The 21077-nt window shown below is 50.4% G+C and overlaps 1 protein-coding gene across 1 annotated transcript in view; it reads left to right on the top strand.

Annotated features, from left to right (window-relative positions):
• Positions 1-3298: 3298 nt before the first annotated feature.
• COL13A1 (collagen type XIII alpha 1 chain) overlaps positions 3299-21077 on the top strand; it is a 187365-nt gene continuing 169586 nt past the window's right edge. Inside the window, exon 1 of the mRNA XM_042780919.1 lies at positions 3299-3595. Coding sequence (XP_042636853.1) covers positions 3299-3595 — 297 coding nt within the window. The remainder of the gene's footprint in view (positions 3596-21077) is intronic.

The raw sequence follows: 21077 nt of genomic DNA, 5'->3' as shown, positions 1-21077 counted from the left end.
GGATTGCCCAACCTTCCTTCCGAGGAGTGGCTGGTGGGTTTGAACCGCCAGCCTTCTGGTTAGCAGTCAAGTGCTTTAGCCACTATGCTACCTGAGCTCCCATCTATTAGTTGTGGGAAAATGGAGGCTAATGTGATGAATTTCCTTTCACTTGGGATTGAAATTTCTTCCTGCTTCACAAGTGGGAGCCCAAAGGTAGCCTGACCTGCACCAGCAGCCATGGATTCCTAAAGAAGGAAGCAGATACCAGTTATGGAGTGCCTACGATGTGCCAGGCACTGTGTTAAGCACTTTACATGCATTACGTCTTCCCAATGCAAATGTAGCCCATTTTATAAATGAGAAAACGGAGGCTCAAAGATGTTAAGTAACTCCAACATTGATAGAACTGGGGTTTATACCAGGGTTTCTCTGCCTCTGAAGTCCCTAGGTGGTACAAATGGTTAATGCATTCAGGTGCCAACCTAAAGGTGGGAGGTTCAAGTTCACCCAGGTGCCTTGGAAGAAAGGCTTGGTGATCTATTTCCGAAAAATCAGCCATTGAGAACCCTGTGGAGCACAGTCCTACTCTGACACACATGGGGTCAGCATGAGTTGGAATGGACTTAGTGAGGGTTGGTTTGGTTCTCTGATTCGAGAGTCTCTCCTCTGGAAGGCCCTGGGACTGGGAGATTCACTTCTGAGGCTTAGGTCCCTGACTCCCTTTCTCAAGCCAGCACTGTTTCAGTGTCTAATCCACCTTTTGGATTTTGCTGCCTGAGCATTCCTGAGACCCCCTTAAGTTCTGAAAAGAAAAAGATCCACTTGTGGAATAAGGAAGGAATAAAATGAACTCCCTGGTTCTTCCACCCCAACTAGCCTGGAAGGCAGGAGAGAAGGAAGATAACGGAATCGGAGTCCTTGAATCCGCTGGCCAATTCCTCTCAGTGCAGAAACTCTCCTGCGCCCCCTGGTGGTCTTCGATTCTTCTATGTTCTCCCAGGGATCACTTGGTATTGCAGACTTACAACAGCCCATCACAGGGACTGGGAAATAGAGGCTCACTTACATGACATTGCACATCCAGGAAATGCTAGAGGTGGAGCTGGAATCCAGAGTTCTTGAGCCCTGGCCGTTGGCACACAACAACAAAGTCCTCCATACTGGGTGACTGGTCCAGCAGTACTCCTATTAGGCGTGCCCCAATACTGTATTATATATTAAGCTTCACCAGGTCACTATAAAAGCTTATGCTGGGACACCTTGTTATCATACAGCGGAATCACAACAACTTCCTTCCTCCCCAGTTCACATTTCAAGGGCTGCTGGAGAAAGCCAGCCTTCCTCCCCTGCCCAACCTTCCTAGGAGGTAGGCTTTCTCCTGAACTCAGTCGTACCCCCTCACTTGCAGGAATGTCAAGAGGTGGAGGGACATAAGTCTTCTTGGGATACAAGTTTACTTAAATTGAGGGAAGTACCTAGAGGAGAAAACTGCAGATGCCTCTAGGTACCACCACTTTCTCTCTAGTGGAATACAGGAAATAACAGCAGGAGGGAGAAGGGTTAGCCATCAGGAAGGACTGTTACATGGATGGAGGATACATATGTCTGGGAATTGTTCACCTTTCAAGGAAGGTGATGCCTGGGATGGTTGAGGCATGCTGGTCCAACTACAGAGGGATTAAATAGGTCTCAGCTCAATGTCATGACTGGCAGGTAGGAGCACTGACTACCTCTCACCTAAAACCCCAAACCCACTGCCATGGAATCAATTCCAATTCATATTGGCCTCCATAAATTTTCCAAACCTGTACATCTTTACGGAACCAGATTGCCTTATCTTTCTTCTGTGGAGCAGCTGTTGGGCTCGATCCTCTGACCTTTTGGTTAGCAGCCAAATGCCTTTACCATTGCACCACCAGAGTTCTGTTCAGGTAGGCCTAGAAATAAATCTGTTTGTTCAGTTTTATTCTATTGTATCTTGTTAAGGAGCTCTGGTGGTGTAGTGCCTAAGGCATTTGATTGCTAACCAGAATGCTGGCGGTTCAAACCCACCAGCCACTCCCTGGAACAATTGGGCAATCTATTTCTGCGGTGATACCAAATTGGAAACCCAAGGAAGGGTCGTCAGCATTGAGTTTTTAGTATCGTGTTATGTCTTGGTTCTGAAAGTCAGATGCTCTGCCATTCTATTGATCCCTGGAGCACTGACTCTCCACACAGGAGTAAAGGTGTGGCGGCGGGAGGAGACGAGGCCACTGTGGGCGCTGGCAGCTGCAGAACTGAAGGTCCAGCAGACCTCACAGTGGAGTCGCACAGGGAGGGAGGGGATGAGAGGACCGAGAAGGCGCCATGGTGGCCCAATGGATTCAGATGGGCCTGCTCAGGACTTGGAGCTCCATTCACATGCCCTGACAGTAACTCAGCGGGCCCCTAGAGGGTCCCCTAAGCTGACTTTGCCAACTCGCCGGAAAACGGGGCGGTGCCCAGCCCCATGGCTTGGGGGAAAGCGAAATGGGCTCCCGGTGTGAATCCGAGGAGAGGGAAGAAGTGCGAGTCCCAGCTCCACTCCACACTCCCTTCCTGCCTATAAATAACCCCAGTGTCACTTCAAAGGGGACAGGGGGCGCGGGAGAGGGGCTCCAGGGGCCGGCAGGCTGGGGCCGAGGGGCGTGCACACCACGCCCCCCCCCCCAGCGAGTTTGCATAAATAAACAAATCTAGGCCCTCGGCCCTGCAGGAGGTGGAGGAGGAGGAGGAGGGGGGCGGGAGAGATTAGTTTGGGAAGTAGCACGGATTGCTCATCCGATCCGTGCGGCCGTGGCCAGTGTGTCAAGTTACAGAGGCGCCGGAATCGGCCCTTGCGCTCCTAGGCAGCGGCCACGACCCATCTCTGCCCATGGGGCCATCCATGTGCGCCCCTGCGCCCCGGGACTGAAATTGGCTCGCCAGGGAGTCGCGAGACACCAAGAAGGACCGACAGCGCGAAACCAACTCAAGAACTCTGCGGGTGCTTGAAGCGAAAGACCAGGCAGAGTAGAGAGCAGGCTAGATTCCCCCAACTTTTACCGAACTTGAAAAGTTTTTCGGAGAAGCTTTTTCTCACCTTGGTGTACCCCGATTACTGCTGGTGTGTCTTTTCACCTTTTGCCCCCCAGCTGCTGACTTCTGCATCCTTTGGGCCAGGAGCAAAGGAAAGGGACGTTTTCCAGCGACACAGCCCTTTTCCCCTGCCGCGCAATTAGGATCGCGCCTTTGGGCAGCGGCTCACCTTTATTTATTCTATTTATTTATTTATTGGTTCTCAAGACGCGAGGGGATGGTGGCCGAGCGCGCCCGCAAAGCGGCAGCCGCGGCGGGTGCCTGCGGCCTTGGGGAGCTGGGCGCGAACCAGACCGAGGCGCTGGCGGCGGCTCCATACGAGCGCTGCGCGAGGCTGCCGAGCCCGGGGTCTTTCGGGCTGCTGGCGCTGGCCCTCTGCTCGCTGGCGCTCAGTCTGCTCGCCCACTTTCGGACGACCGAGCTGCAGGCCCGGGTGCTGAGACTGGAAGCCGAGAGCTGGGAGCAGCAAATGGAGACGGCTATTTTGGGACGAGTCAACCAACTGCTGGACGAGGTCTGTGCTCTTTGTTGCTGGCTTGTATCCCTCCCCGCGGCGCCCCCTCGCGCAGCCTCCAAACTCTTGACCAGCGGGTGCCCGTGGGCGCTCTCTCTCGGCGTCGCCTGGTGAGCTGTGGGCTTGCGCCAGTTGTCTCCTGGAGAGCTGAGGGGCAGGGATGGACGTGACCCTGCCAGGGACCCGGAGGACCTGGAGGCGTGTGTGCGACCCCGTGGCTCCGGTCCCCGGCAGGCGTCCCCACGTCCAGCGCTGGAAGTGCCCTGGGCGCGCCAGGCAGGTGGAGGGAGGCAAGGCGCGCAGAGGCGCGCGGAGGCGGGCAAGCTGCACTTCTCGTTCTCAGGCCCGGCTTAGAGGTTTGAGAACCGCCGCGCGCCCACGCGGCGGGAAGCGTGCCCCGCATTCTGGCGGCTGGGCCTCCGCGCTCCCCTCCCCTCCGGGGTCTGCGCTGCCTGACTTTTATGGCCACGTTCTGTTGGGAAGCAGGAGTGAGAGAATCAATCATCCAAGGGCCTAGGGGGCCAGAGGGGGAGTCGTTGGTGTCCAAGCCCCTGCTTACTGTACCAAGCCTCTAGGACCCAGGTGTGTGTCTCCCTGGCTCTGCTGGCAGTTGTTTCTAAGCCAGGTTTCCTGTCCTGGGACCCCTGGAATGGTCTCCAACATTTTGTCTCTAATGTTTTTTGTGTGGGGGGAGCAGAAGAAAGGATGTTGAGCGTTCTTCCGTTTGCAAAATGCCCTTGATAAAAGCCACTGTCTTAAGTTTTTGAAGTTCTTTTGGCCCAGTGGTTAAAGCCCTCAGTTGCCAATTAAAAAATTGGCAGTTGGAGCCACTCCATGGGAGAAAGATGTGGCAGTCTGCTTCTGTAAAGACTTACACCCTTGGAAACCCTATGGGGCAGTTTCACTCTGTGTATAGGGGTCCTTTGAGTCAGAATGGACTCCTCAGCAGTGGTGTGTGGGTTTTTTTTTTTTCCCCCCAACCTTTAGTAAGCACTTAGGGTGTCACAGGCATCTTTGGATACATAACAAGACTATACCCTCCCTTGGAAGGAGGGACAGGCAGTCCTGTTAGTGCCACCAGAGGAAAAGCTGGTCAGTGCAAGGGTGAGGCCTGGTTACTCATGGGAATCTGAACAGCACAGGGGATGCAGGACCCAGAGGAAAGGGAGGCTGGCAGTTGAGGGCTGTCACGGTCTGGGAAGAAGTCCTGATACAGACAGGCCATGGAAGGTGTCCATGGGGAAGAAATGGGAGAGGAAGTTCTCCTACTTAGAGGTGGTGGATCCCAGTGGGCCTAGGTTTTTATCTTCACTCTAGAAGCTGTGCAACCTGAAGAAAATCCCCTAGCCCCCCTGAGCCTGCAGAACAGTGGTGGTGGGAAGTATTGAAGCCCAGCAGCAAGTCTTCTGTCAGGTGCCTCTGCCAGGCAGTTCTTTAGGGTTCTGTGATGGACAGGAGATCACAGTGCCAGAGATGGAGGGTGGTCAGAGGGCAGGCTTACTGGTGATACAGGCATAGCCCTGACTACTGCTGTCAGCTCATTCCCACGCCCTGCAGGCCCCAGGGAATCCAGAGGGCTCTGTCAGGCGCCCCACAGCCTTTGGACCCTCTGGGCTTAGCACTGTGAATAAGCCGCCTTCCCCAGCAGGCTCAGACTGCTTATGGGGCTGGCTGGGTGGGAGAGGGGTTGGGGGTGGTAGCATCCAACCAGGTATCTGGCTCTTGAGGGATGAGCTTCTGACCCTGGGGATTTAGCTCAATTCCTCTCTTCACCCCTCCCCCTCCCCAGACCCTCCTGCTACTTGCCCCAGCCATTTCCCAGTCCTTGCTTCCTCTGCTTAAGACTTAGCCGTGCTAAGTTACATGCTCTCAGGGCCTTGGGGCTGACCATTTGATCTGACATGCTGATTCCACCTCTCCACACTGCAGCTTCATTTTACACTACTGACGTCTAGAACTCTTCCCTGCCAGATCTGAAAGTCACCTCAGAGATCATCTAGACTGACCCTCCATTTTACAGATGGGGAAACTGAGACCCAGAGAAGGCCAGTAGGCTGCCCAGAGTACATGACAAGTTCATTGCAGATCCAGGGCTAGAATATAAGCCTCCTGATCCCATACCCAATTACCTTTCCACTGTCCTACCACCTTCCTTTGTCCCCAGCCAGTTGTGGGTCAGATATCATGGGACACAGTCTTCCATTCTCCTGAACTTACAGGCAAATAGGGACACAGAGAAGAAAACAGGCCAGTGACCATATCCTCTGAAAAATACTACAATAATGGAAGTAGAGGCAGGCCTGGAGAAAGTAGTACATGCAACATAGATAGTCTGGTGGTGGCAGTGATGGTAGTAGCAATCATGGCAGGCTTCTTGGAGGAATGATTTTTTTCAAGCCAAGACCTAAAGGGTGCATAGGAGTTTGCCAGGCAAAAGAGATAGACTTAGGAACCTTGCTATAAGGGGGAAAAGGGAACAGCTTCTGGGAGTCAGAGGGAGGGGGTTGTGTTGGAGAACTGAGGGATGTCCGGGACTCTGGAGAGCTGGGTAGGTGTGGTAATGGGAGATATAGCTGGAGAGAGAGGGGCAGCCCAAGTCAAGAGGCACCTTAGAGATAGTTAGATCTATGTAGAGCTGTCAGGAACCGCTGGAGGGTTTTGAGGAAGGCAGTTATATCCCTAGAATGAGATACTTCAGGGAGAACAGGGAAGCTGAACAAGAGGCTACTGCAGGGCCAGAGGCGACTGTGACCTTGACTGGGGGTAGAAGCAGGACAGAGAATAATGGCTGCAGTGGTGAGGCCTAGTGTCAGCAAAAGGAGTTGGGACCAGAGGGAGGGACCTGCCCTGTGGGTGGAGGAGATGGATCTGTGGTCTCTGAATAGGGGGTGGCCCTAAGTCATATCCTGGGAAGGACACTCTAGGACTGCATTGTGGGAGCTCTGATGGCGTAGTGTCTAAGGCATTTGACTCCTAACCAGAAGGCTGGCGGTTCAAACCCACCAGCCACTCCTCGGAAGGAAGGTTGAGCAATCTACTTCCGCAGTGATACCGCCTCAGAAACCCAAGGAGAGGTCGCTATGAGTTGGGGCTGACTCGATGGCAAACACAACAACAGGCACATGGGACTGTTTAAGTTAATTAAACATAAATAATTTCAATAAAATTTAAAATTCAGTCCCACTAGGTACATTTTAAGTGCTCAGTAGCCATGTCAGTGGCTACCATGTTGGGCAGAACAGGCATAGAACATACACATCATTACAGAAAGTTCTGTTGGACAGAGCTTCGAGGCCTGCAAAGGTGTCCCCAGGGTACCCACCTCAGGCCTTTCCTTTCCTAGGTATGCCTTCCCATCTCTGAGCAAAAGGCAAAGGAGAGAATAGGGGAGGCAAAGAAGGGAGACCTGGGGCAGGTGGAAAATCTGTGGTGAGGAGGGAAAAAGGCAAAGAGAAGAGAGGGGGAAATCTATTTGCTACAAAATGATTCTGTGGAAATGGGTGTGCTGTGAGTCCCTGTCTTCAAGGGGAATCCCTGTCCTCAAGGGGCAGAAGGATACTGGTGAGCTTAGGAGTCTAAGACCAGCGGTCCAGCCGTGTGGCTTTAGGCAAGCCACACCACCCCTTGAATCTCAACTTTCTCCTCTGTCAAATTCTGCCTGCCTCCCTCTCAAGGTTGCTGTGAGACCCTCAGCAGATGGTGAATGGGTAAACGTACTCTTTGGTAGTAAAGAGTGCCACAACCCAAGACCGTGCTCAGGATCAAACAAATGCTTTGGGAGGGCTCCCAGGGGCCTGGGCCAGGCATTCATTCTTGGAGTAGGTAGTCCTGAGCCATTCCCTGAAGGATGGAAGCGGGGAATGGGGAAGGGCAGTCCTGGTGAGACCCATAACCTGTGCATGGCCTGGAGGGCAGAATCCCAGACCACCTGCAAGTTCCCTCTCCCAGCGTGAGAGGCAGAGTGTATATCTGTAAGGCAGGAGAAGACGGAGCTGGCAGAGCGGGCCAGGCTGAGGAGACCACTAGGAGAGAAGGCTTGGGATGAGGAGAGCCCAGGCAGTGATAAGCAGAAGCCCCAGATCTGGGGACCAAACCACTGGGGAGGGTGGGTCAGGGCCAGGTGGAGCAGGCTTCATGGGGAGCAGGAGGGTGGTGTCCAGGCCTCAGGCCCCAGCTCTTTCCCCACCAGCGCCTGTCTCCTCCTGGTCTGGGATCCTTAATGAGTGCTCCAGCTGCCTATTATTTGGGTTGCTTGCTGTGGAGAAAGGAATTGGAATGTCCCAACTGGAGGAAATCAGATGTCACCTCAGACTGGGGATGGGTGTGGAGTGAAAGAGAAGGGAGTGGAATTTAAAATAGCCATACCCATTCTGTGGACCCAAAGAGGAGTGGAGGGCATCCACAGCCACCTTGAAGATGAATTTTGAGGGGTGCCAACAGATCCCAAACAAAAAACCGAACCAGCTGCCATTCAGTTGATCCTGACTCATTGTGACTCTGTGGGTACAGAGTAGAACTGTGCTCCACAGAACAATTTTCAGTGGCTGTGATCTTTCAAAGCACATTGCCAGGCCTTTCTTTCGAAGTGCCTCTGAGTGGGTTCAAACTGTCAACCTTTCAGTTAGTAGTTGAGTGCTTAACCATTTGTACTATCCATGGACTCCAGGTTACTGTTATCCCTAATAATAATGAAAACAACTGTAATAAGAATATCTCACATTTTGCAGGGTACAGAGAGGGGCCCAGTGCTATGCATGTTGCCTGCATAGGTCTTTCGTCTCTCAACTTCCCTGAGGGACAGACACTCTCGTTATCTCATTTTACAGATGAAGAGACTGATGTCCCTGTACCTCCATCCCACCATCTGTGATTCAGTCCTTTGGGTGTTGAGGGTGTTTTCTACCTGCAGGAATTCCTGGGGAGAGGAAGTGGTTGAAGCTTCCAGGCTAAAATGCGGAGAGACCCCAGGCAGATTCCCTCATCCCCAATAATAATAATACAGTTAGAATAAGAATGTCTCACGTGACAGAGTATGTACCAAAAAAAAAAAAACCCAAAAACCAAACCAGTTGATTCCAACTCATGATGACCCATGTATACCAGCTGCCTTGGACCTCCTAGATCCAGGTACCTCATCTATAGCCAGCACTCCCTTGTGTCAGTCCTAAAGTCATTCCTGCTTTCATGCAGTGAGTAAGTATCTAGCTGGTGAGCAGTCCTAGAAGGTTAAGAAAAGGAGGCTGCTTAGAGGCCCTTGAGTCTACTCCCCTCATGTCACAGGTCCAAAGCCTGATTTCAGAGGAATTAGACATAGGACGCCAGCCGCCAGCAGCTTATCTCCCTCCACCATACTTTCTGCTTTCCAGACAACTAACCAGGTCAGTGGTGCAAGTATATGGCATATGTGCTCCACTCCCCATTCAGGACCCTTAGCAGACATTGTTAATCAATGGCAGCACGCTTCCCCATAGAGTTTACATATAATCTCTGAATCCTTTTCAACACAGGAAGCTACTACTCAGTAGTAAGAGTTAGTGTTCACAATGAAAAGCTATTTGATGACCCTGATTGTAAGATTTGCCTTGTTACAGTTTCTTGGTTTTTGCTTTGTGTGTGTTTGTGTATTTTTACACCTACAGAGCAGTATTTACTGTAGATAAAATCAGGGAGGGTTGTTACAGCTTTACAGTGTGTACAAAGGCCTTAAAACTGTCTAGTACCAAGACACCAGACAGGTGGGGAGCGGGTCTCATTAAATAGCTGATTCTTACAGGAAGGTGATAGGGAAAAGAGTAAAGCATCTGAAAACAACAAAAACAAAACAAAAAACCCCACCATCTGTCTTAAGCATGGTTTCATAGTTTTGAGTATTAGAAAGATGCCTTTTTCCCTGGTTCCTAGGCTTGTAGCAATGCCCTCTAAAAAGCCTGCCCAAACCACTCTAACCCAAAGTGGGCTTTCTCTACGCTCTGACTTGCTTTAGCATTTCCTGGCAGTGCTAAACATTTTTAGCTCAAAGATGACAAATTACAGGACCATGACAGACATTACTAATCACCCATGGTATCGTATGGCCATTTGGGCAGGATTTTTATGTAAGTCTCATTCCCAGTTCTATTTTATCACGCCGCCCTTGCTTTTCTCTTCCCTTCTTCCGCTTCACTGTATCTGTCTGTCTATGTCAGTCACCTGAATTCCCTTTTTGGAGCAAGATAAGGTAAAAGTCCTGAAGTAACTGAGTTGTAAAGTTACTGTGCCCTTCCTTCTCATCATGTCATGTCTGCATGCCCTGAAAGCCTGCCCCTGGACTGGTAATGGGCTGTTTGGATCAGAATCACCTGGGAAGCTTTTAAAAATCACCAAGGGACCAGCCCTCCCCAATCCCCTGAATATGAATTGCTGTAGGTAGGTCTGACAGGGGAGTGTCTGACAAGTCCCTGTGGGTGATCGTGCTGTTCAGTTGGTGCTCCTGATCCCTGAGAACGAGAGGGAGGAAACTGATCTGTGCCACAGCGCCTGGAGCATCCCTTACAATTTAATCCTGATCCCCTGGCCTGGGGCCCCAGCAGATGGAGGGGCTGATGGTGGCAGGAATGAGAGTCACAGTGAACTGTGCATAAAAGTCCTTCCTGCACTCAGCAAGTCAGTGCGGTGTGTGTGTGTGTGTGGGGGGGGGTTGGCCAGGCAGGAGAAAAGGAAGGTTCAGGAGAAGCCTCATGAGTCCTCCTCCCACCTCTTTTGGCTGAGTTCTGCCCCTTCCAGAAGCTGCATGATGAGGAGGAAATAAACAGTTCCTTCAAGGGAAACTGAGGCCCAGGCCTGGGGAGAGGCAGGGAGGGTTGGGGTGGACCAGAGTTGTGGCTCTCTTGGGCTTCATTGGGCCACCACGCTGAAACTTCCCCCTACTCCCATCCGGATGGCTCTGCTGCAGGCCCTGGGGGTGGGGGTGGGGGGCTCCCTGGAGGGAAGAGTTCTGTGACTGAAAGGGCAGATGCAAGGCTGCTGGCAGCAGGGACTGCTCTGGACCTTCGAAGGGCAAGGGCCAGCTAAGCACAAAGGGATGGAACTGCCTGCCTGAGAGGCTGGGCACAGCCTTTGAGGGGGGACACTGAGCTCTTGAAGAAACGTATCTAAGGAAAATGGCATCTCTGGCAAACATTGAAATTGTGTCCCCATCTAAACATCTTTCACCTGTCTTTTAGATAACTTTACCATAATAATAATAATAATAATAATAATAAAACTCACTGCCATGGAGTAGGTTCAACTCATAGTGAGACCCCCTCCTTGGGTTTCTGAGGTGGTACCTCTACTGAAGTAGATTGCCCAATCTTCCTTCCAAGGAGTGGCTGGTGGATTTGAACCACCAGCCTTCTGGTTAGCAGTCAAATGCCTTAGGCACTATGCTACCAGAGCTTACCATAATACTAGCTCAAAAATGCAAGGCAGGCTCATTCGTCTTGCACTCAACACATTATGTCACTACATGAAAATTATCACTGCATCTTCCTTGCTTTCTTGCAAATTGGTCTATGACGTGTTGTTGTTGTTATTTGTCTATGACATAGTCAGTCATTTTTTTTCAGTTTCTCTTTCTACATTCAGCAGAGCAAGATCACACAGTCTGCCTTGACCCTTGGAGGCTCTCAGATACAAAAGTATTCATTTTAACCTGCTGAATGATCTCTTACAGCTGGCGATGGAAACTGCCATGGTTAATAGAAACTGCTCTGTGGCACCACCTTCAAGTGTCCTGGAAACTGTTGTGGATTTTCCCAGAATACCAGGCTGGCATCTACATGGGCTGGGCCTCTGCTGCTTGCTAGCCCCTTTCTTCCCCCCCCCCCCCCCCCCCCCCGCCTCCCCCACTGGCTTTACCTAAGTCTCCTCTCTCTGAGCATCCCCACCCCCACATACTTTCCCTGCCCATCTACCCTCCCTCCAGGTAGGCTTAATCTTGTCAGGCCGTTAAGTTAAAGCAGAGAGGCCTTGCTGCCCCCAGAGGACACGTCTTCCCTGGAAAGGCTTAACAGAGCATGGGATTGTGCCATCTGAGGGTCCTTACGCCTGCTGTCACCTTTCAAACTGCAGCTGCCCCCATGAAAGCCCTCACTTTGAGGTTTTCTATAGGAGACTGTAGGGCACACCAAGAAGGGTGACCTCTGGGACAGGGATGCAGAAAGGAGGCTTGGTTAAAGAGACATTATTAGCTGGGGATCTGCCAGGAACTGCCCTCTTTTACTTCCCCATGAGGTGGCACTTGAGATTTCCTGGAGGTAGGGGCAGGTTTGGTGTCATGGGAGATCAGAGAGTGGTCCTGCCACTTCCAGCCTCTCCGCACTCCATGGAATCAGAGTTTTGGAAGCAAGGGTGTTCATAAGTCATGTGCTACACTTGGACCCCCCCCCCCAAACATACACATGCACACACAGTGTCCCTGGTACTCAGGCTTGCACACCCTCAGTGATGGGAAGTTCGCTACTTATCCAGCTGCCAGTTCTCTGGATGGACAGATCTGGCTGCAGTGAGTGTGTTCATTATCTCATTGAAGCTCCAGACCCATCTCAAAGCCTGCTACTCTTCATCTCCAGCATGTCATGAAAGTATCTCAAACTCAACATGTTTCACCTGAGCAGGAAGTCTAACCCTCTCCAGCACCCCTTCCTCTGTCAGTGCACCAGCCTCCAGCCATACCCATTCCCGGCCCTTCTCAGCCTCCTGCAGACTTGTCCTCTTCTTTCCATCTCTCCCCCGAGTTACACTCAGATCTTCTGAGCCAATGCAAAAAGAAAAAACCAAACTCACTGCCATCAAGTTGGTTCCAACTCATAGTAACCCCTCCTTGGGTTTCCAAGGTGATCTCTCTATGGAAGTGGATTGGCCAATCTTCCTTTCAAGGAGTGGCTGGTGGGTTTGAACTGCCAGCCTTCTGGCTAGCAGTCAGATGCCTTAGGCACTATACCACCAGAGCTCCGGGAGGCTCCTAACTCAACTGCTCTCACCCACTTTGCTCTGCCCCATTCATCATCCATGTGGCAGCTAGGGTAAAATGCTTTCCCCCTTATTGTGATAAAACATGTATAACACAACATTTGTAAACTCATTGTTTTCCATGTGTACAACTTAGTGACATCAATTAGGTTAGTCACGGTATGCAACCATCCCCAACATCCATTGCCAGACTTCCAGGGTAAGCTTTGAAAATACCTAAATGTGATCGTAAGGAGCTCTGGTAGCACAGTGGTTAAAGCCCTCAGCTGCTAACCAAAAGGTTGTAGTTAGAACCCACCAGCCAACCTGCAGGAGAAACATGAGGCAGTCTGCTTCCATAAAGATTTACAGCCTCAGAACCTCTATGGTGGCCTTGGACTCTATAGGGTCGCTATGAGTTGGAATTGACTTGATAGCAATGAGTTTAGTTTTTTAAAAAATGTGATCATGCTTTTTCCTGCTTAAAACTCTTTAGTGACTTACCACTAAGCTCAGGTCACTGATTTTTCACTGAGGCCCATGTGGCTTGCAAGGCCCAGCCTTTGTAGCATTCCCCAGCTCTTGCCTCCCTTCCTGAGTCCAACCTATATTTGTACACTGTCATGTCTAAGAGCACAGACTCGAGTCAGCTCTGCTAATAACTGGCTGTGTGACGTTGGGCAGGTTGTTTGACCTTTCTGTGCTTTGGCTTGTCTCTCTGTAAAATGGGGGTGATGTTAAGAATAAACCCACTGCCACTGAGTCTATTCTGAGTCATAGTGACCCCCACTGGGTTTCTGAGATGGTAAATCTTTACAGAAGTAAAGATCCACAGAGTGGCTGGTGGGTTTGAGCCACCAACCTTCTGGTTAGCACCGCCAACCTTCTGGTTAGCAGTCAAATGCCTTAGGCACTGCATATCTGCCTCTTATTAGGATTGTTTTTAGGATAAAAATAAATTAAAGCATGCAGAGTGCTTTGAGCAGAGCCTAGTACCTCAGGAATAGGTGAGGAATAGGTGTTCTGAGTTCCCTGAAAGAGTTAAGCCCCACCTGTCAGAGGTACGGAGTGGAGCAGCCTGGGCTCCAAGCCGAGCTTCCTAGATTCAGGTCCTGCTTCCACTCTCTCCAGCTGTATGCCTTTGAGTAGGTTACTTCACCTCTCTCTGTCTCAGTTTCCTCATCCGTGAGATGGGTTACTGTGTTAAAGAGCTAATAAGCATAAAACACTTGCCTGGTTCATAAAAGCATATTGTTGTGTTAGCTGTTAGCCATCTCCCCTGTGCCTGGGGCCCTCACCTCGGGAGCTGCTGGTTATCCTTATCCTTCAGATCTCAGCTTCAGCATCCTCTAGATGGGCCAGACTAGTCCAAAAGTGGCTGGCTCTCAGCATCTCACCTCCCTCCCTTAGCTCTTATCACAGTGGTTATTGGTGTGATGTGTGTCGTCTGTAGACTTGTGTGCCTCTCCCTAGACTGTAAGTGGAGGACAGCCTCCACATCTGCTTTGTCCAAATGTATACCTCAGCATCTGGAGAGCCCTGCACATAGTAGGTGCTTATACCCATTTGTGGAAGAAAGAGAAGGAGGGAAGAGGCTCTAACTTTTATCCCGGGCCTCCCAGCCTCAGCCCCTCTTCACCCCATGGTAAGGGGCACTCACTGCCTCATCCTGGTCCAGGCCTCCAAGACCCTCGAAGTCTTGGGTCCAGTGCCACCTAGCTCCCACCCACATCCATACAGTTCCAACGTCTAGTTTATGACTCCTCTGAAGCAGCAGCAGGGCCTTAGGTTAGCTAGAAGGAAGGACTTACTGACAGAAGAGCTCATACAGGGGCGTATGCTTCTTTCCCCCGACTTTCTGAACCACAGAGCCTAGGGCCACATCTGTTTGTGGTCTGGTGATGCAAGACAGAGGCAGTCAGTGGCATCCGGCAGAACCTCAGACCCATTTCATGGCCCTGGGAGTCCGTGATCAGGCACCAAGTCTCTTGCACAAAGAGAGCCATGGAAAGAAAGATTGTTCCCTGGGGACCCCGTGGCACCCCTCTCAGCCCCCACACATGGATCCAGAGCAGACCAGGGAGGCCTGGTCACAGTGGGTGTGGGTTGGGCTCTCAATTTCTTTCACTTTGATTTCACCCGCTGAAAGCCAAAGCTGCCGGTGCGCTGGGGCAGGTGGCTTCCCTGTGGGGCCAGCCCTCTCCTATGCCCCCTGAGACTACACCCAGAGCAAACACTAAGAACCAGTCTAGCTTCTTGCCTTTGCTCCTCGATGGAATGGCCTCTTTCCCCCATCCCCATCTACCCCAGTTCTGCCAAAACCCAGCCCAAATTCCACCTCCTCCTGAGTCCCAGAAGGAGCTCCGGTGGTGTAGTGGTTAAGGAATTTGACTGCTAACCAAAAGGTTGCTAGTTCAAACCCACCAGTCACTCCACGGAAGAATGATGAGGCAGTCTGCTTCCATAAAGGTTTACAGTTTTGGAAACTCAGTGGGTGTTGCTATGAGTCAGAATCCACTCAATGGCAGTGCATTGCTTTGTTGTGTTGCACTGTTTCAATGGCAGTGCAACGCAACAACGCAACGCAACGTGCTGCCGTGGAGCTGGATCCGACTCATAGTGACACCTCCTTGGGTTTCTGAGGCGGTATCACTACGGAAGTAGATTGCCCTGTCTTCCTTCCGAGGAGTGGCTGGTGGGTTTGAACTGCCAGCCTTCTGGTTAGCAGTCAACTGCCTTAGGCACTATACCACCAGAGCTCCCCAATGGCAGTGAGTTTGCCGCTCCCCCCTCCCTGCCCCCTGCTGGGACCCAGAGCTGAATCCTAGAGTGCAGGCCTAAAAGTAAGTGATTAGGTTCATGTGCAGATCAGAGAATCCAAACCCTGGCCCCTGCCCTAAAGAGCTGGCTCAGTCTCTAGCAGAGCAGGGCTGGTGACAGTGCTAATACAATAGGATAGAAAGGGCTCTCAGAGTCGGTATCAAGGCCCCACTCTGTGCCAGGCATTGTTATCAGCACAATGGCCCAGGTGCCAGAGCTTCACCCTGTGTGTCCATTTCCATGGGAAACTTCTCTTCTTTCAGCTTCTGGTTCTCAGGGTCAAAGGGCAGGCTGCAGGCAAGACCCTCACTCACCCTACTTCTTTTGGAAAGGGCGGGATCTGTGTTTCTCAGGAGGGGAGGGCCATGGCAAGCGCAGGAAACTTGATCCCCTGTCGACAGTGGTGCACCCACTGAGGCCAGGCCAGAGGAGGCAATGCCAGCCTCACTGTAGCAGGTGGGAGGAGGCTGGCCTGGTACCACCTCAAGAGAGAAGTGACCTTCATCTGGCTACTGAGAAAACGAAGCTGGCATAGCAGGTGGCCATTCTTCTTCTTCTTCTTCTTTTTTTAATTTTTATTGTGATTTAGGTAAAAGTTTACAGAGAAAATTCATTTTCCATGCAGCAGTTCACATACACTTTGTCTCGTGACATTGACTACAATTTACCACAATGCAACAGCTCCCCTCCTACTTCCTCCCCATAGTTACCTTTTCCCTGTGTCCTTCCCACCATATATTCCTGCCCTTTGAGCTGTCTCCTTGTGCATGCACAGCCCTTCTAGTCTCCCATGATTGTTCTCTCCAAGGAGTGTATCTACCTAATGTAAATGTTCAGCTCATACGCCTGTCTTTTGTTTGGCTGGAAGCCACAGGAGTGGTTTCAATTCCAGACCTGAAGGGCAACTAGGGGCCATAGTCTCAGGGGTTTCACCAGGCTCTATCAGACCAGCAAATCTGGTCTCTTTCAGGTGGCTATTCTTTATCATACCTGTTGTTGTTGTTGTTGTTATGTGCCATAGAGTTGGACCCAACTCATAGTGATCCCTCCTTGGGTTTCCGAGGTGGTATCACTATGGAAGTAGATTGCCCCATCTTCCTTCTGAGGAGTGGCTGGTGGGTTTGAACTGCCAACCTTCTGGTTGGCAGTCAAGTGCCTTAGGCATTTCTGTCCTCATCTCATTTTATCCTTCCAGTAGTCAGTCCTATGTGGTTTAGGGGATAACTAATATCATCCCCATTTTGTGGATGAGGAAACTGAGGCCCAGAGGGGTTATATCTCTTATTCAGTGCACAGTAAGTGGCAGAGCTGGGACTAGAGCTCAAGGTCCTGGCACTGCCATTTTAAGCCCCTATCACCTGTAAGCTCTGCACATAGTAGATGTTTCATCAGAATTTGGGGTGATGTAGTGGATAAGGCATCTGGCTGCTAACCAAAAGGTCAGTGGTTCAAACTGACTAGCCACTGTGCGAAGGAAGACAGGGTGACCTATTTTCATAAAGATTTACAGCCTTAGCAGGCAGGTATTTCCCCATTTTGCAGATGAGGAAATGATTCCCTTGGGGGGGTCAGGAGGGAAGTGACAAGCTCAAGGTCATGGCTATGGAGTGTAGAGCTCACCTGGCCCCTCCCTATGGTCTAACTACCCATACCACAGCTTGGGCCCCCTATTCCCCATAGACACACAAACATTACAGAGGCCCTGTTTGAGCTGAGCCCTTTAAGAGCCCTGGGACTGAGGCACCAGGAGGGAGTGGCCCCTAAGTCCAAGCCCCTGGCCAAGCCGCATTCTCTAGGGGGAGTGAGTAGCCGCCTGGCATTTTCCCTTTGATACTGATACAGGCATTTTAATAGCTAGGTTGATCAGCCGGGTGATGTTTCAGCGCTGGCCACGCGGGGCATTCCAGGAGGCCCTACTGTCAGCAGGGGCCAAGCAGGAAGGCTTCTGTGCTCAGGGCAGCTGGGGGTCCATCCCGGGGCCTCAGCCTGGATATAGCTCAGGCTTCTCACAGGGGTCTCAAACTCAGATGCCTCAGGGGCCAGTAGGGGAACCTGACTAGGGGAGGTTAGTGTGGTGGTCTGGACTTCTACAAGGGGCAGCCACGTCTCGGCAGCATCTGATTGTTACTGTGGGAAATGGCCCAGGTTGCCAGATCCTCCCATTGTACAGAGAGACTGGGGACCCAGAGCTTCAAAGGAAATCTCCTGATTCGTCAATCACACTTCACTGCCTACAAGCCAATTCGACTCATAGCAACCCCTCCTTGGGTTTCTGAGGCAGTATCACTATGGAAGTAGATTGCCCAGTCTTCCTTTTGAGGAGTAGCTGGTGGGTTTGAACCTCCAGCCTTCTGGTTAGCAGTCAAATGCCTTAAGCACTACCACCAGAGCTCAACCAATATTATAGAGCAGGTATTCTAGGCGCTGGGGTTATGGCAGTAAATAAAGCAAACCAAACAATCTATGTTCATGTGGAACTATGTCCATTCTGGTGGTAGAGGGAGACAATAAATGAATAAGCTGACACATAAAAAAATCTAAGGAGAAAAAGAAAAGAGGAGAGACGGTAAGAAGTAGCATATTAGTGAGGAAGGGAGGCCTCACTGGGAGTGAGCCAGGTGATGAGGTGGGAAAAGAAGCTCCCAGGAAGAGGGACTAGTATGTACAAAGGCCCTGAGGTAGGAGAATGACTGGCGGGAGCATGCGGGAGGCCTGTGTGGTGGACAGAGTGTGTAAGGGGAATAGCAGCAGAAGTCCAAGGAAGGCTGGGGGCCAGAGCATCAGGTCCTTGGAAGTGAGTGTAAAGAAGTTGGCTTTTACTCTGAGCAGGATTGCAGGCTTCTGAGTGGAGGAGTGAAGTGATCTGCCTGAGTAATAGAATCACCCTGGCTGCTGTGTTGCAAATGGTGTGTAGGGGACAAGGGCAGAGGCAGAAGGTTATCATAGTCATGGGCCAGAGATGATATGGCTTGGACTAGGGTGGTAGTGGTGGAGGTAGTGGGGAAGGGGTTAAACCCTGGGTGTATCTGGAAGGTAGACAACAAGAGTTGCTGGCTGATTGATATGGGGAGAGGGAAAGAAAGGCATCAATGATCTAATACTTTAAAAAAAATAAATAAAGGCTGAGCAGGTCAAGAAAACACACCCATACCCCAAATTTCTCTAGTTTCCTATCTCTGTGCCCCTGGTGACTTTGCCACTCAAATGCCTCATTCTTCTTCCAATGCTCCTGGATCCTGGCTTGGCCTTTCTGGCCCAGGCCTGTCTCTTGAGCTCCAGAATCACATGTGCTGCAGCCCATCTGGACACCTCCAACAGGATGGCCCCCAGGCTCATCAAGGTCAATTTGTCCCAGAACAACCTTATCACTTTCTCCACAAGTCTGCTCTTCCTCTGTCTTGTCTCAACAGTGGCATCTCAGCTGCCCAAAGCAGAGCCTGGCTGCCATCCTGACACCTGTGGTCCTTCCCTCACACCAAGCCATTCTGTGCCCTGTCCCTTCTTCTACTTACGTATCTTTTCCCTCCATCAGCTTCTCTCCATCATCGGTGGTGTTGTTAGGTGCCGTCGAGTCAACTCTGACTCATGCTGACCCCTGGCACAATGGAATGAAATGTTGCCCACCTCGGCACCATCTTCACTATCGTTGACATGTTGGAGCCATTGTGTAGTGCCTTCCAACTTAGGGGACTCACCTTCCAGTACTATTGTTGTTGTTAGGTGCCATTGAGTCGGCTCCAACTCATAGTGACCCTGTGTACAACAGAACAAAACACTGCACCAGCCTCACAATCCTTGCTATTATGCAGAGCCCATCATTGCAGCCACTGTGTTAATCCATTTTATTGAGGGTCTTCCCCTTTTTCACTGCTCTCTGCTTTATCAAGCTTGATATCCTTCTCCAGGGAATAGTGCCTTCTGACAACACGTCCAAAGTAGGTGAGACAAAGTCTGGCCATTCTTGCTTCAAGGAGCATTCTGGCTGCACTTCTTCCAGGACAGATTTGTTCATTCTTCTGGCAGTCCATGATATTTTCAGTATTCTTTGCCAACAACACAATTCAAAGGCATTAACTCTTCTTCAGTCTTCCTTATTCATCGTCCAGCTTTCACGTGCATATGAGGAGATTGAAAATACCATGGCTTGGGTTAGTCTTCAAAGTGACATCTTTGCTTCTTAACACTTTAAAGAGGTCTTTTGCAGCAGATTTGCCCAGTACAATATGTCATCTGCCCAGTGCATTAGTTCTTGACTGCTGTTTCCATGGATGTTGATTGTGGATCCAAGTAAAATGAAATCCCTGACAACTTCAATCTTTTCTCCATATCGTGGTGTTGCTTATTGATCCAGTTCTGAAGATTTTTGTTTTCTTTATGTTGAGGTGTAATCCATACTGAAGACTGTAGTTTTTGATCTTCATCAGTAAGTACTTCAAGTCATCTTCACTTCCAACAAGCAAGTGTATGTCATCTGTATGTTGCAGGTTGTTAATGATTCTTCCTCCAGTCTTGATGCCATGTTCTTCTTCATATAGTCCAGCTTCTTGGATTATTTGCTCACCATACAGATTGAATAAGTATGGTGAGAGGATACAACACTGATGCACACCTTTCCTAATTTTAAACCATGCAGTAGCCCCTTGTTTTGTACAAATGACAGCCAGCACTATATGAAGCAATAGTCTGTTAGGATCCATAGGGTTTTCACTGGGTAATTTATGGAAGTAGATTCTTCCTTGTCTCTCTTAATCTGGAAGCGCTATGGAAACCTGTCCACCATGAATGACCCTGCTAGAGTTTGAAATACCAGTAGCATAGCTTCCAGCATCACAGCAACATATATGTCACTGCAATATGACAAACTGACAGACAAGTGGTAGTCTTTCCATCACACTGCCCATCTTACACTCAAACCACCAGCACCTCTTGATTAGACAGGTGTCTGACTATGTAGCCCCCAAGGCAGTGGTTCTGGTCTATTCTCAATATGCTATGGGAGTGACCTTTTACAACTCAAATCTGACCACATGCCTTCTCTGCTTAAAATCCTTGAGTGGCTTCTCCTTACCTGCCAGACTCCTTACCTGGGCACACAAGACCCCTTGGGACCTTGTCTTCACTAACCTCATCTCCCACTCAGCACCACTCAGGCAGACCAAAATCTACAGTTACCTGGACACACTTGAAGACATTTCTCCTACAGTCTCAGGTCTCTGCTGGTGGCGATTGTGCCTCCTTGTTCTCCAGTTTGCACAGTCTTATAATTAGTGGGAACTCAATCAATCAATATTGGATTGATGGAAGAAAAACACTGAACTGGAAATCAGAGGACCTGGAATTCAAGCACTTGGTGGCTTACTTGCTTAGGGCAATTCTCTTTCTCTCTCTGGGTTTGAGTCTCCTTGATTGTAAAATGGAGCTGATTTCTGTCCTCCCTATTACACAGTGCCGTGACGAGGGTCAAGTAAAGGCTCAGAAAATGTGAAAGTCACTTCCCCTTTCTTAGGTCAAGGGCTTTGAGGTAGAGGTTTATAGGCAGGTTTTATTGGGATCAACATTGGAGGGAGCGAAGGAAGTAGAATTGAGCAGAGGGAGAAGTTGGGTTGAAAGGTAGTCATGACAGAGGCTTCAGCCTTCGTATCCTGAGCTCTGGAACTGGGATGATCTTTCAGACTTGTCCCAAATTGAGGCA

Source organism: Orycteropus afer, unplaced genomic scaffold (assembly GCF_000298275.1).
Source record: "Orycteropus afer afer isolate SDZICR_OR568_19922 unplaced genomic scaffold, OryAfe1.0 scaffold00070, whole genome shotgun sequence".
Lineage (NCBI taxonomy): Eukaryota > Metazoa > Chordata > Mammalia > Tubulidentata > Orycteropodidae > Orycteropus > Orycteropus afer.
Note: the sequence above shows the minus strand (reverse complement) of the source record. Positions and strands in the feature narration are given on the sequence as shown.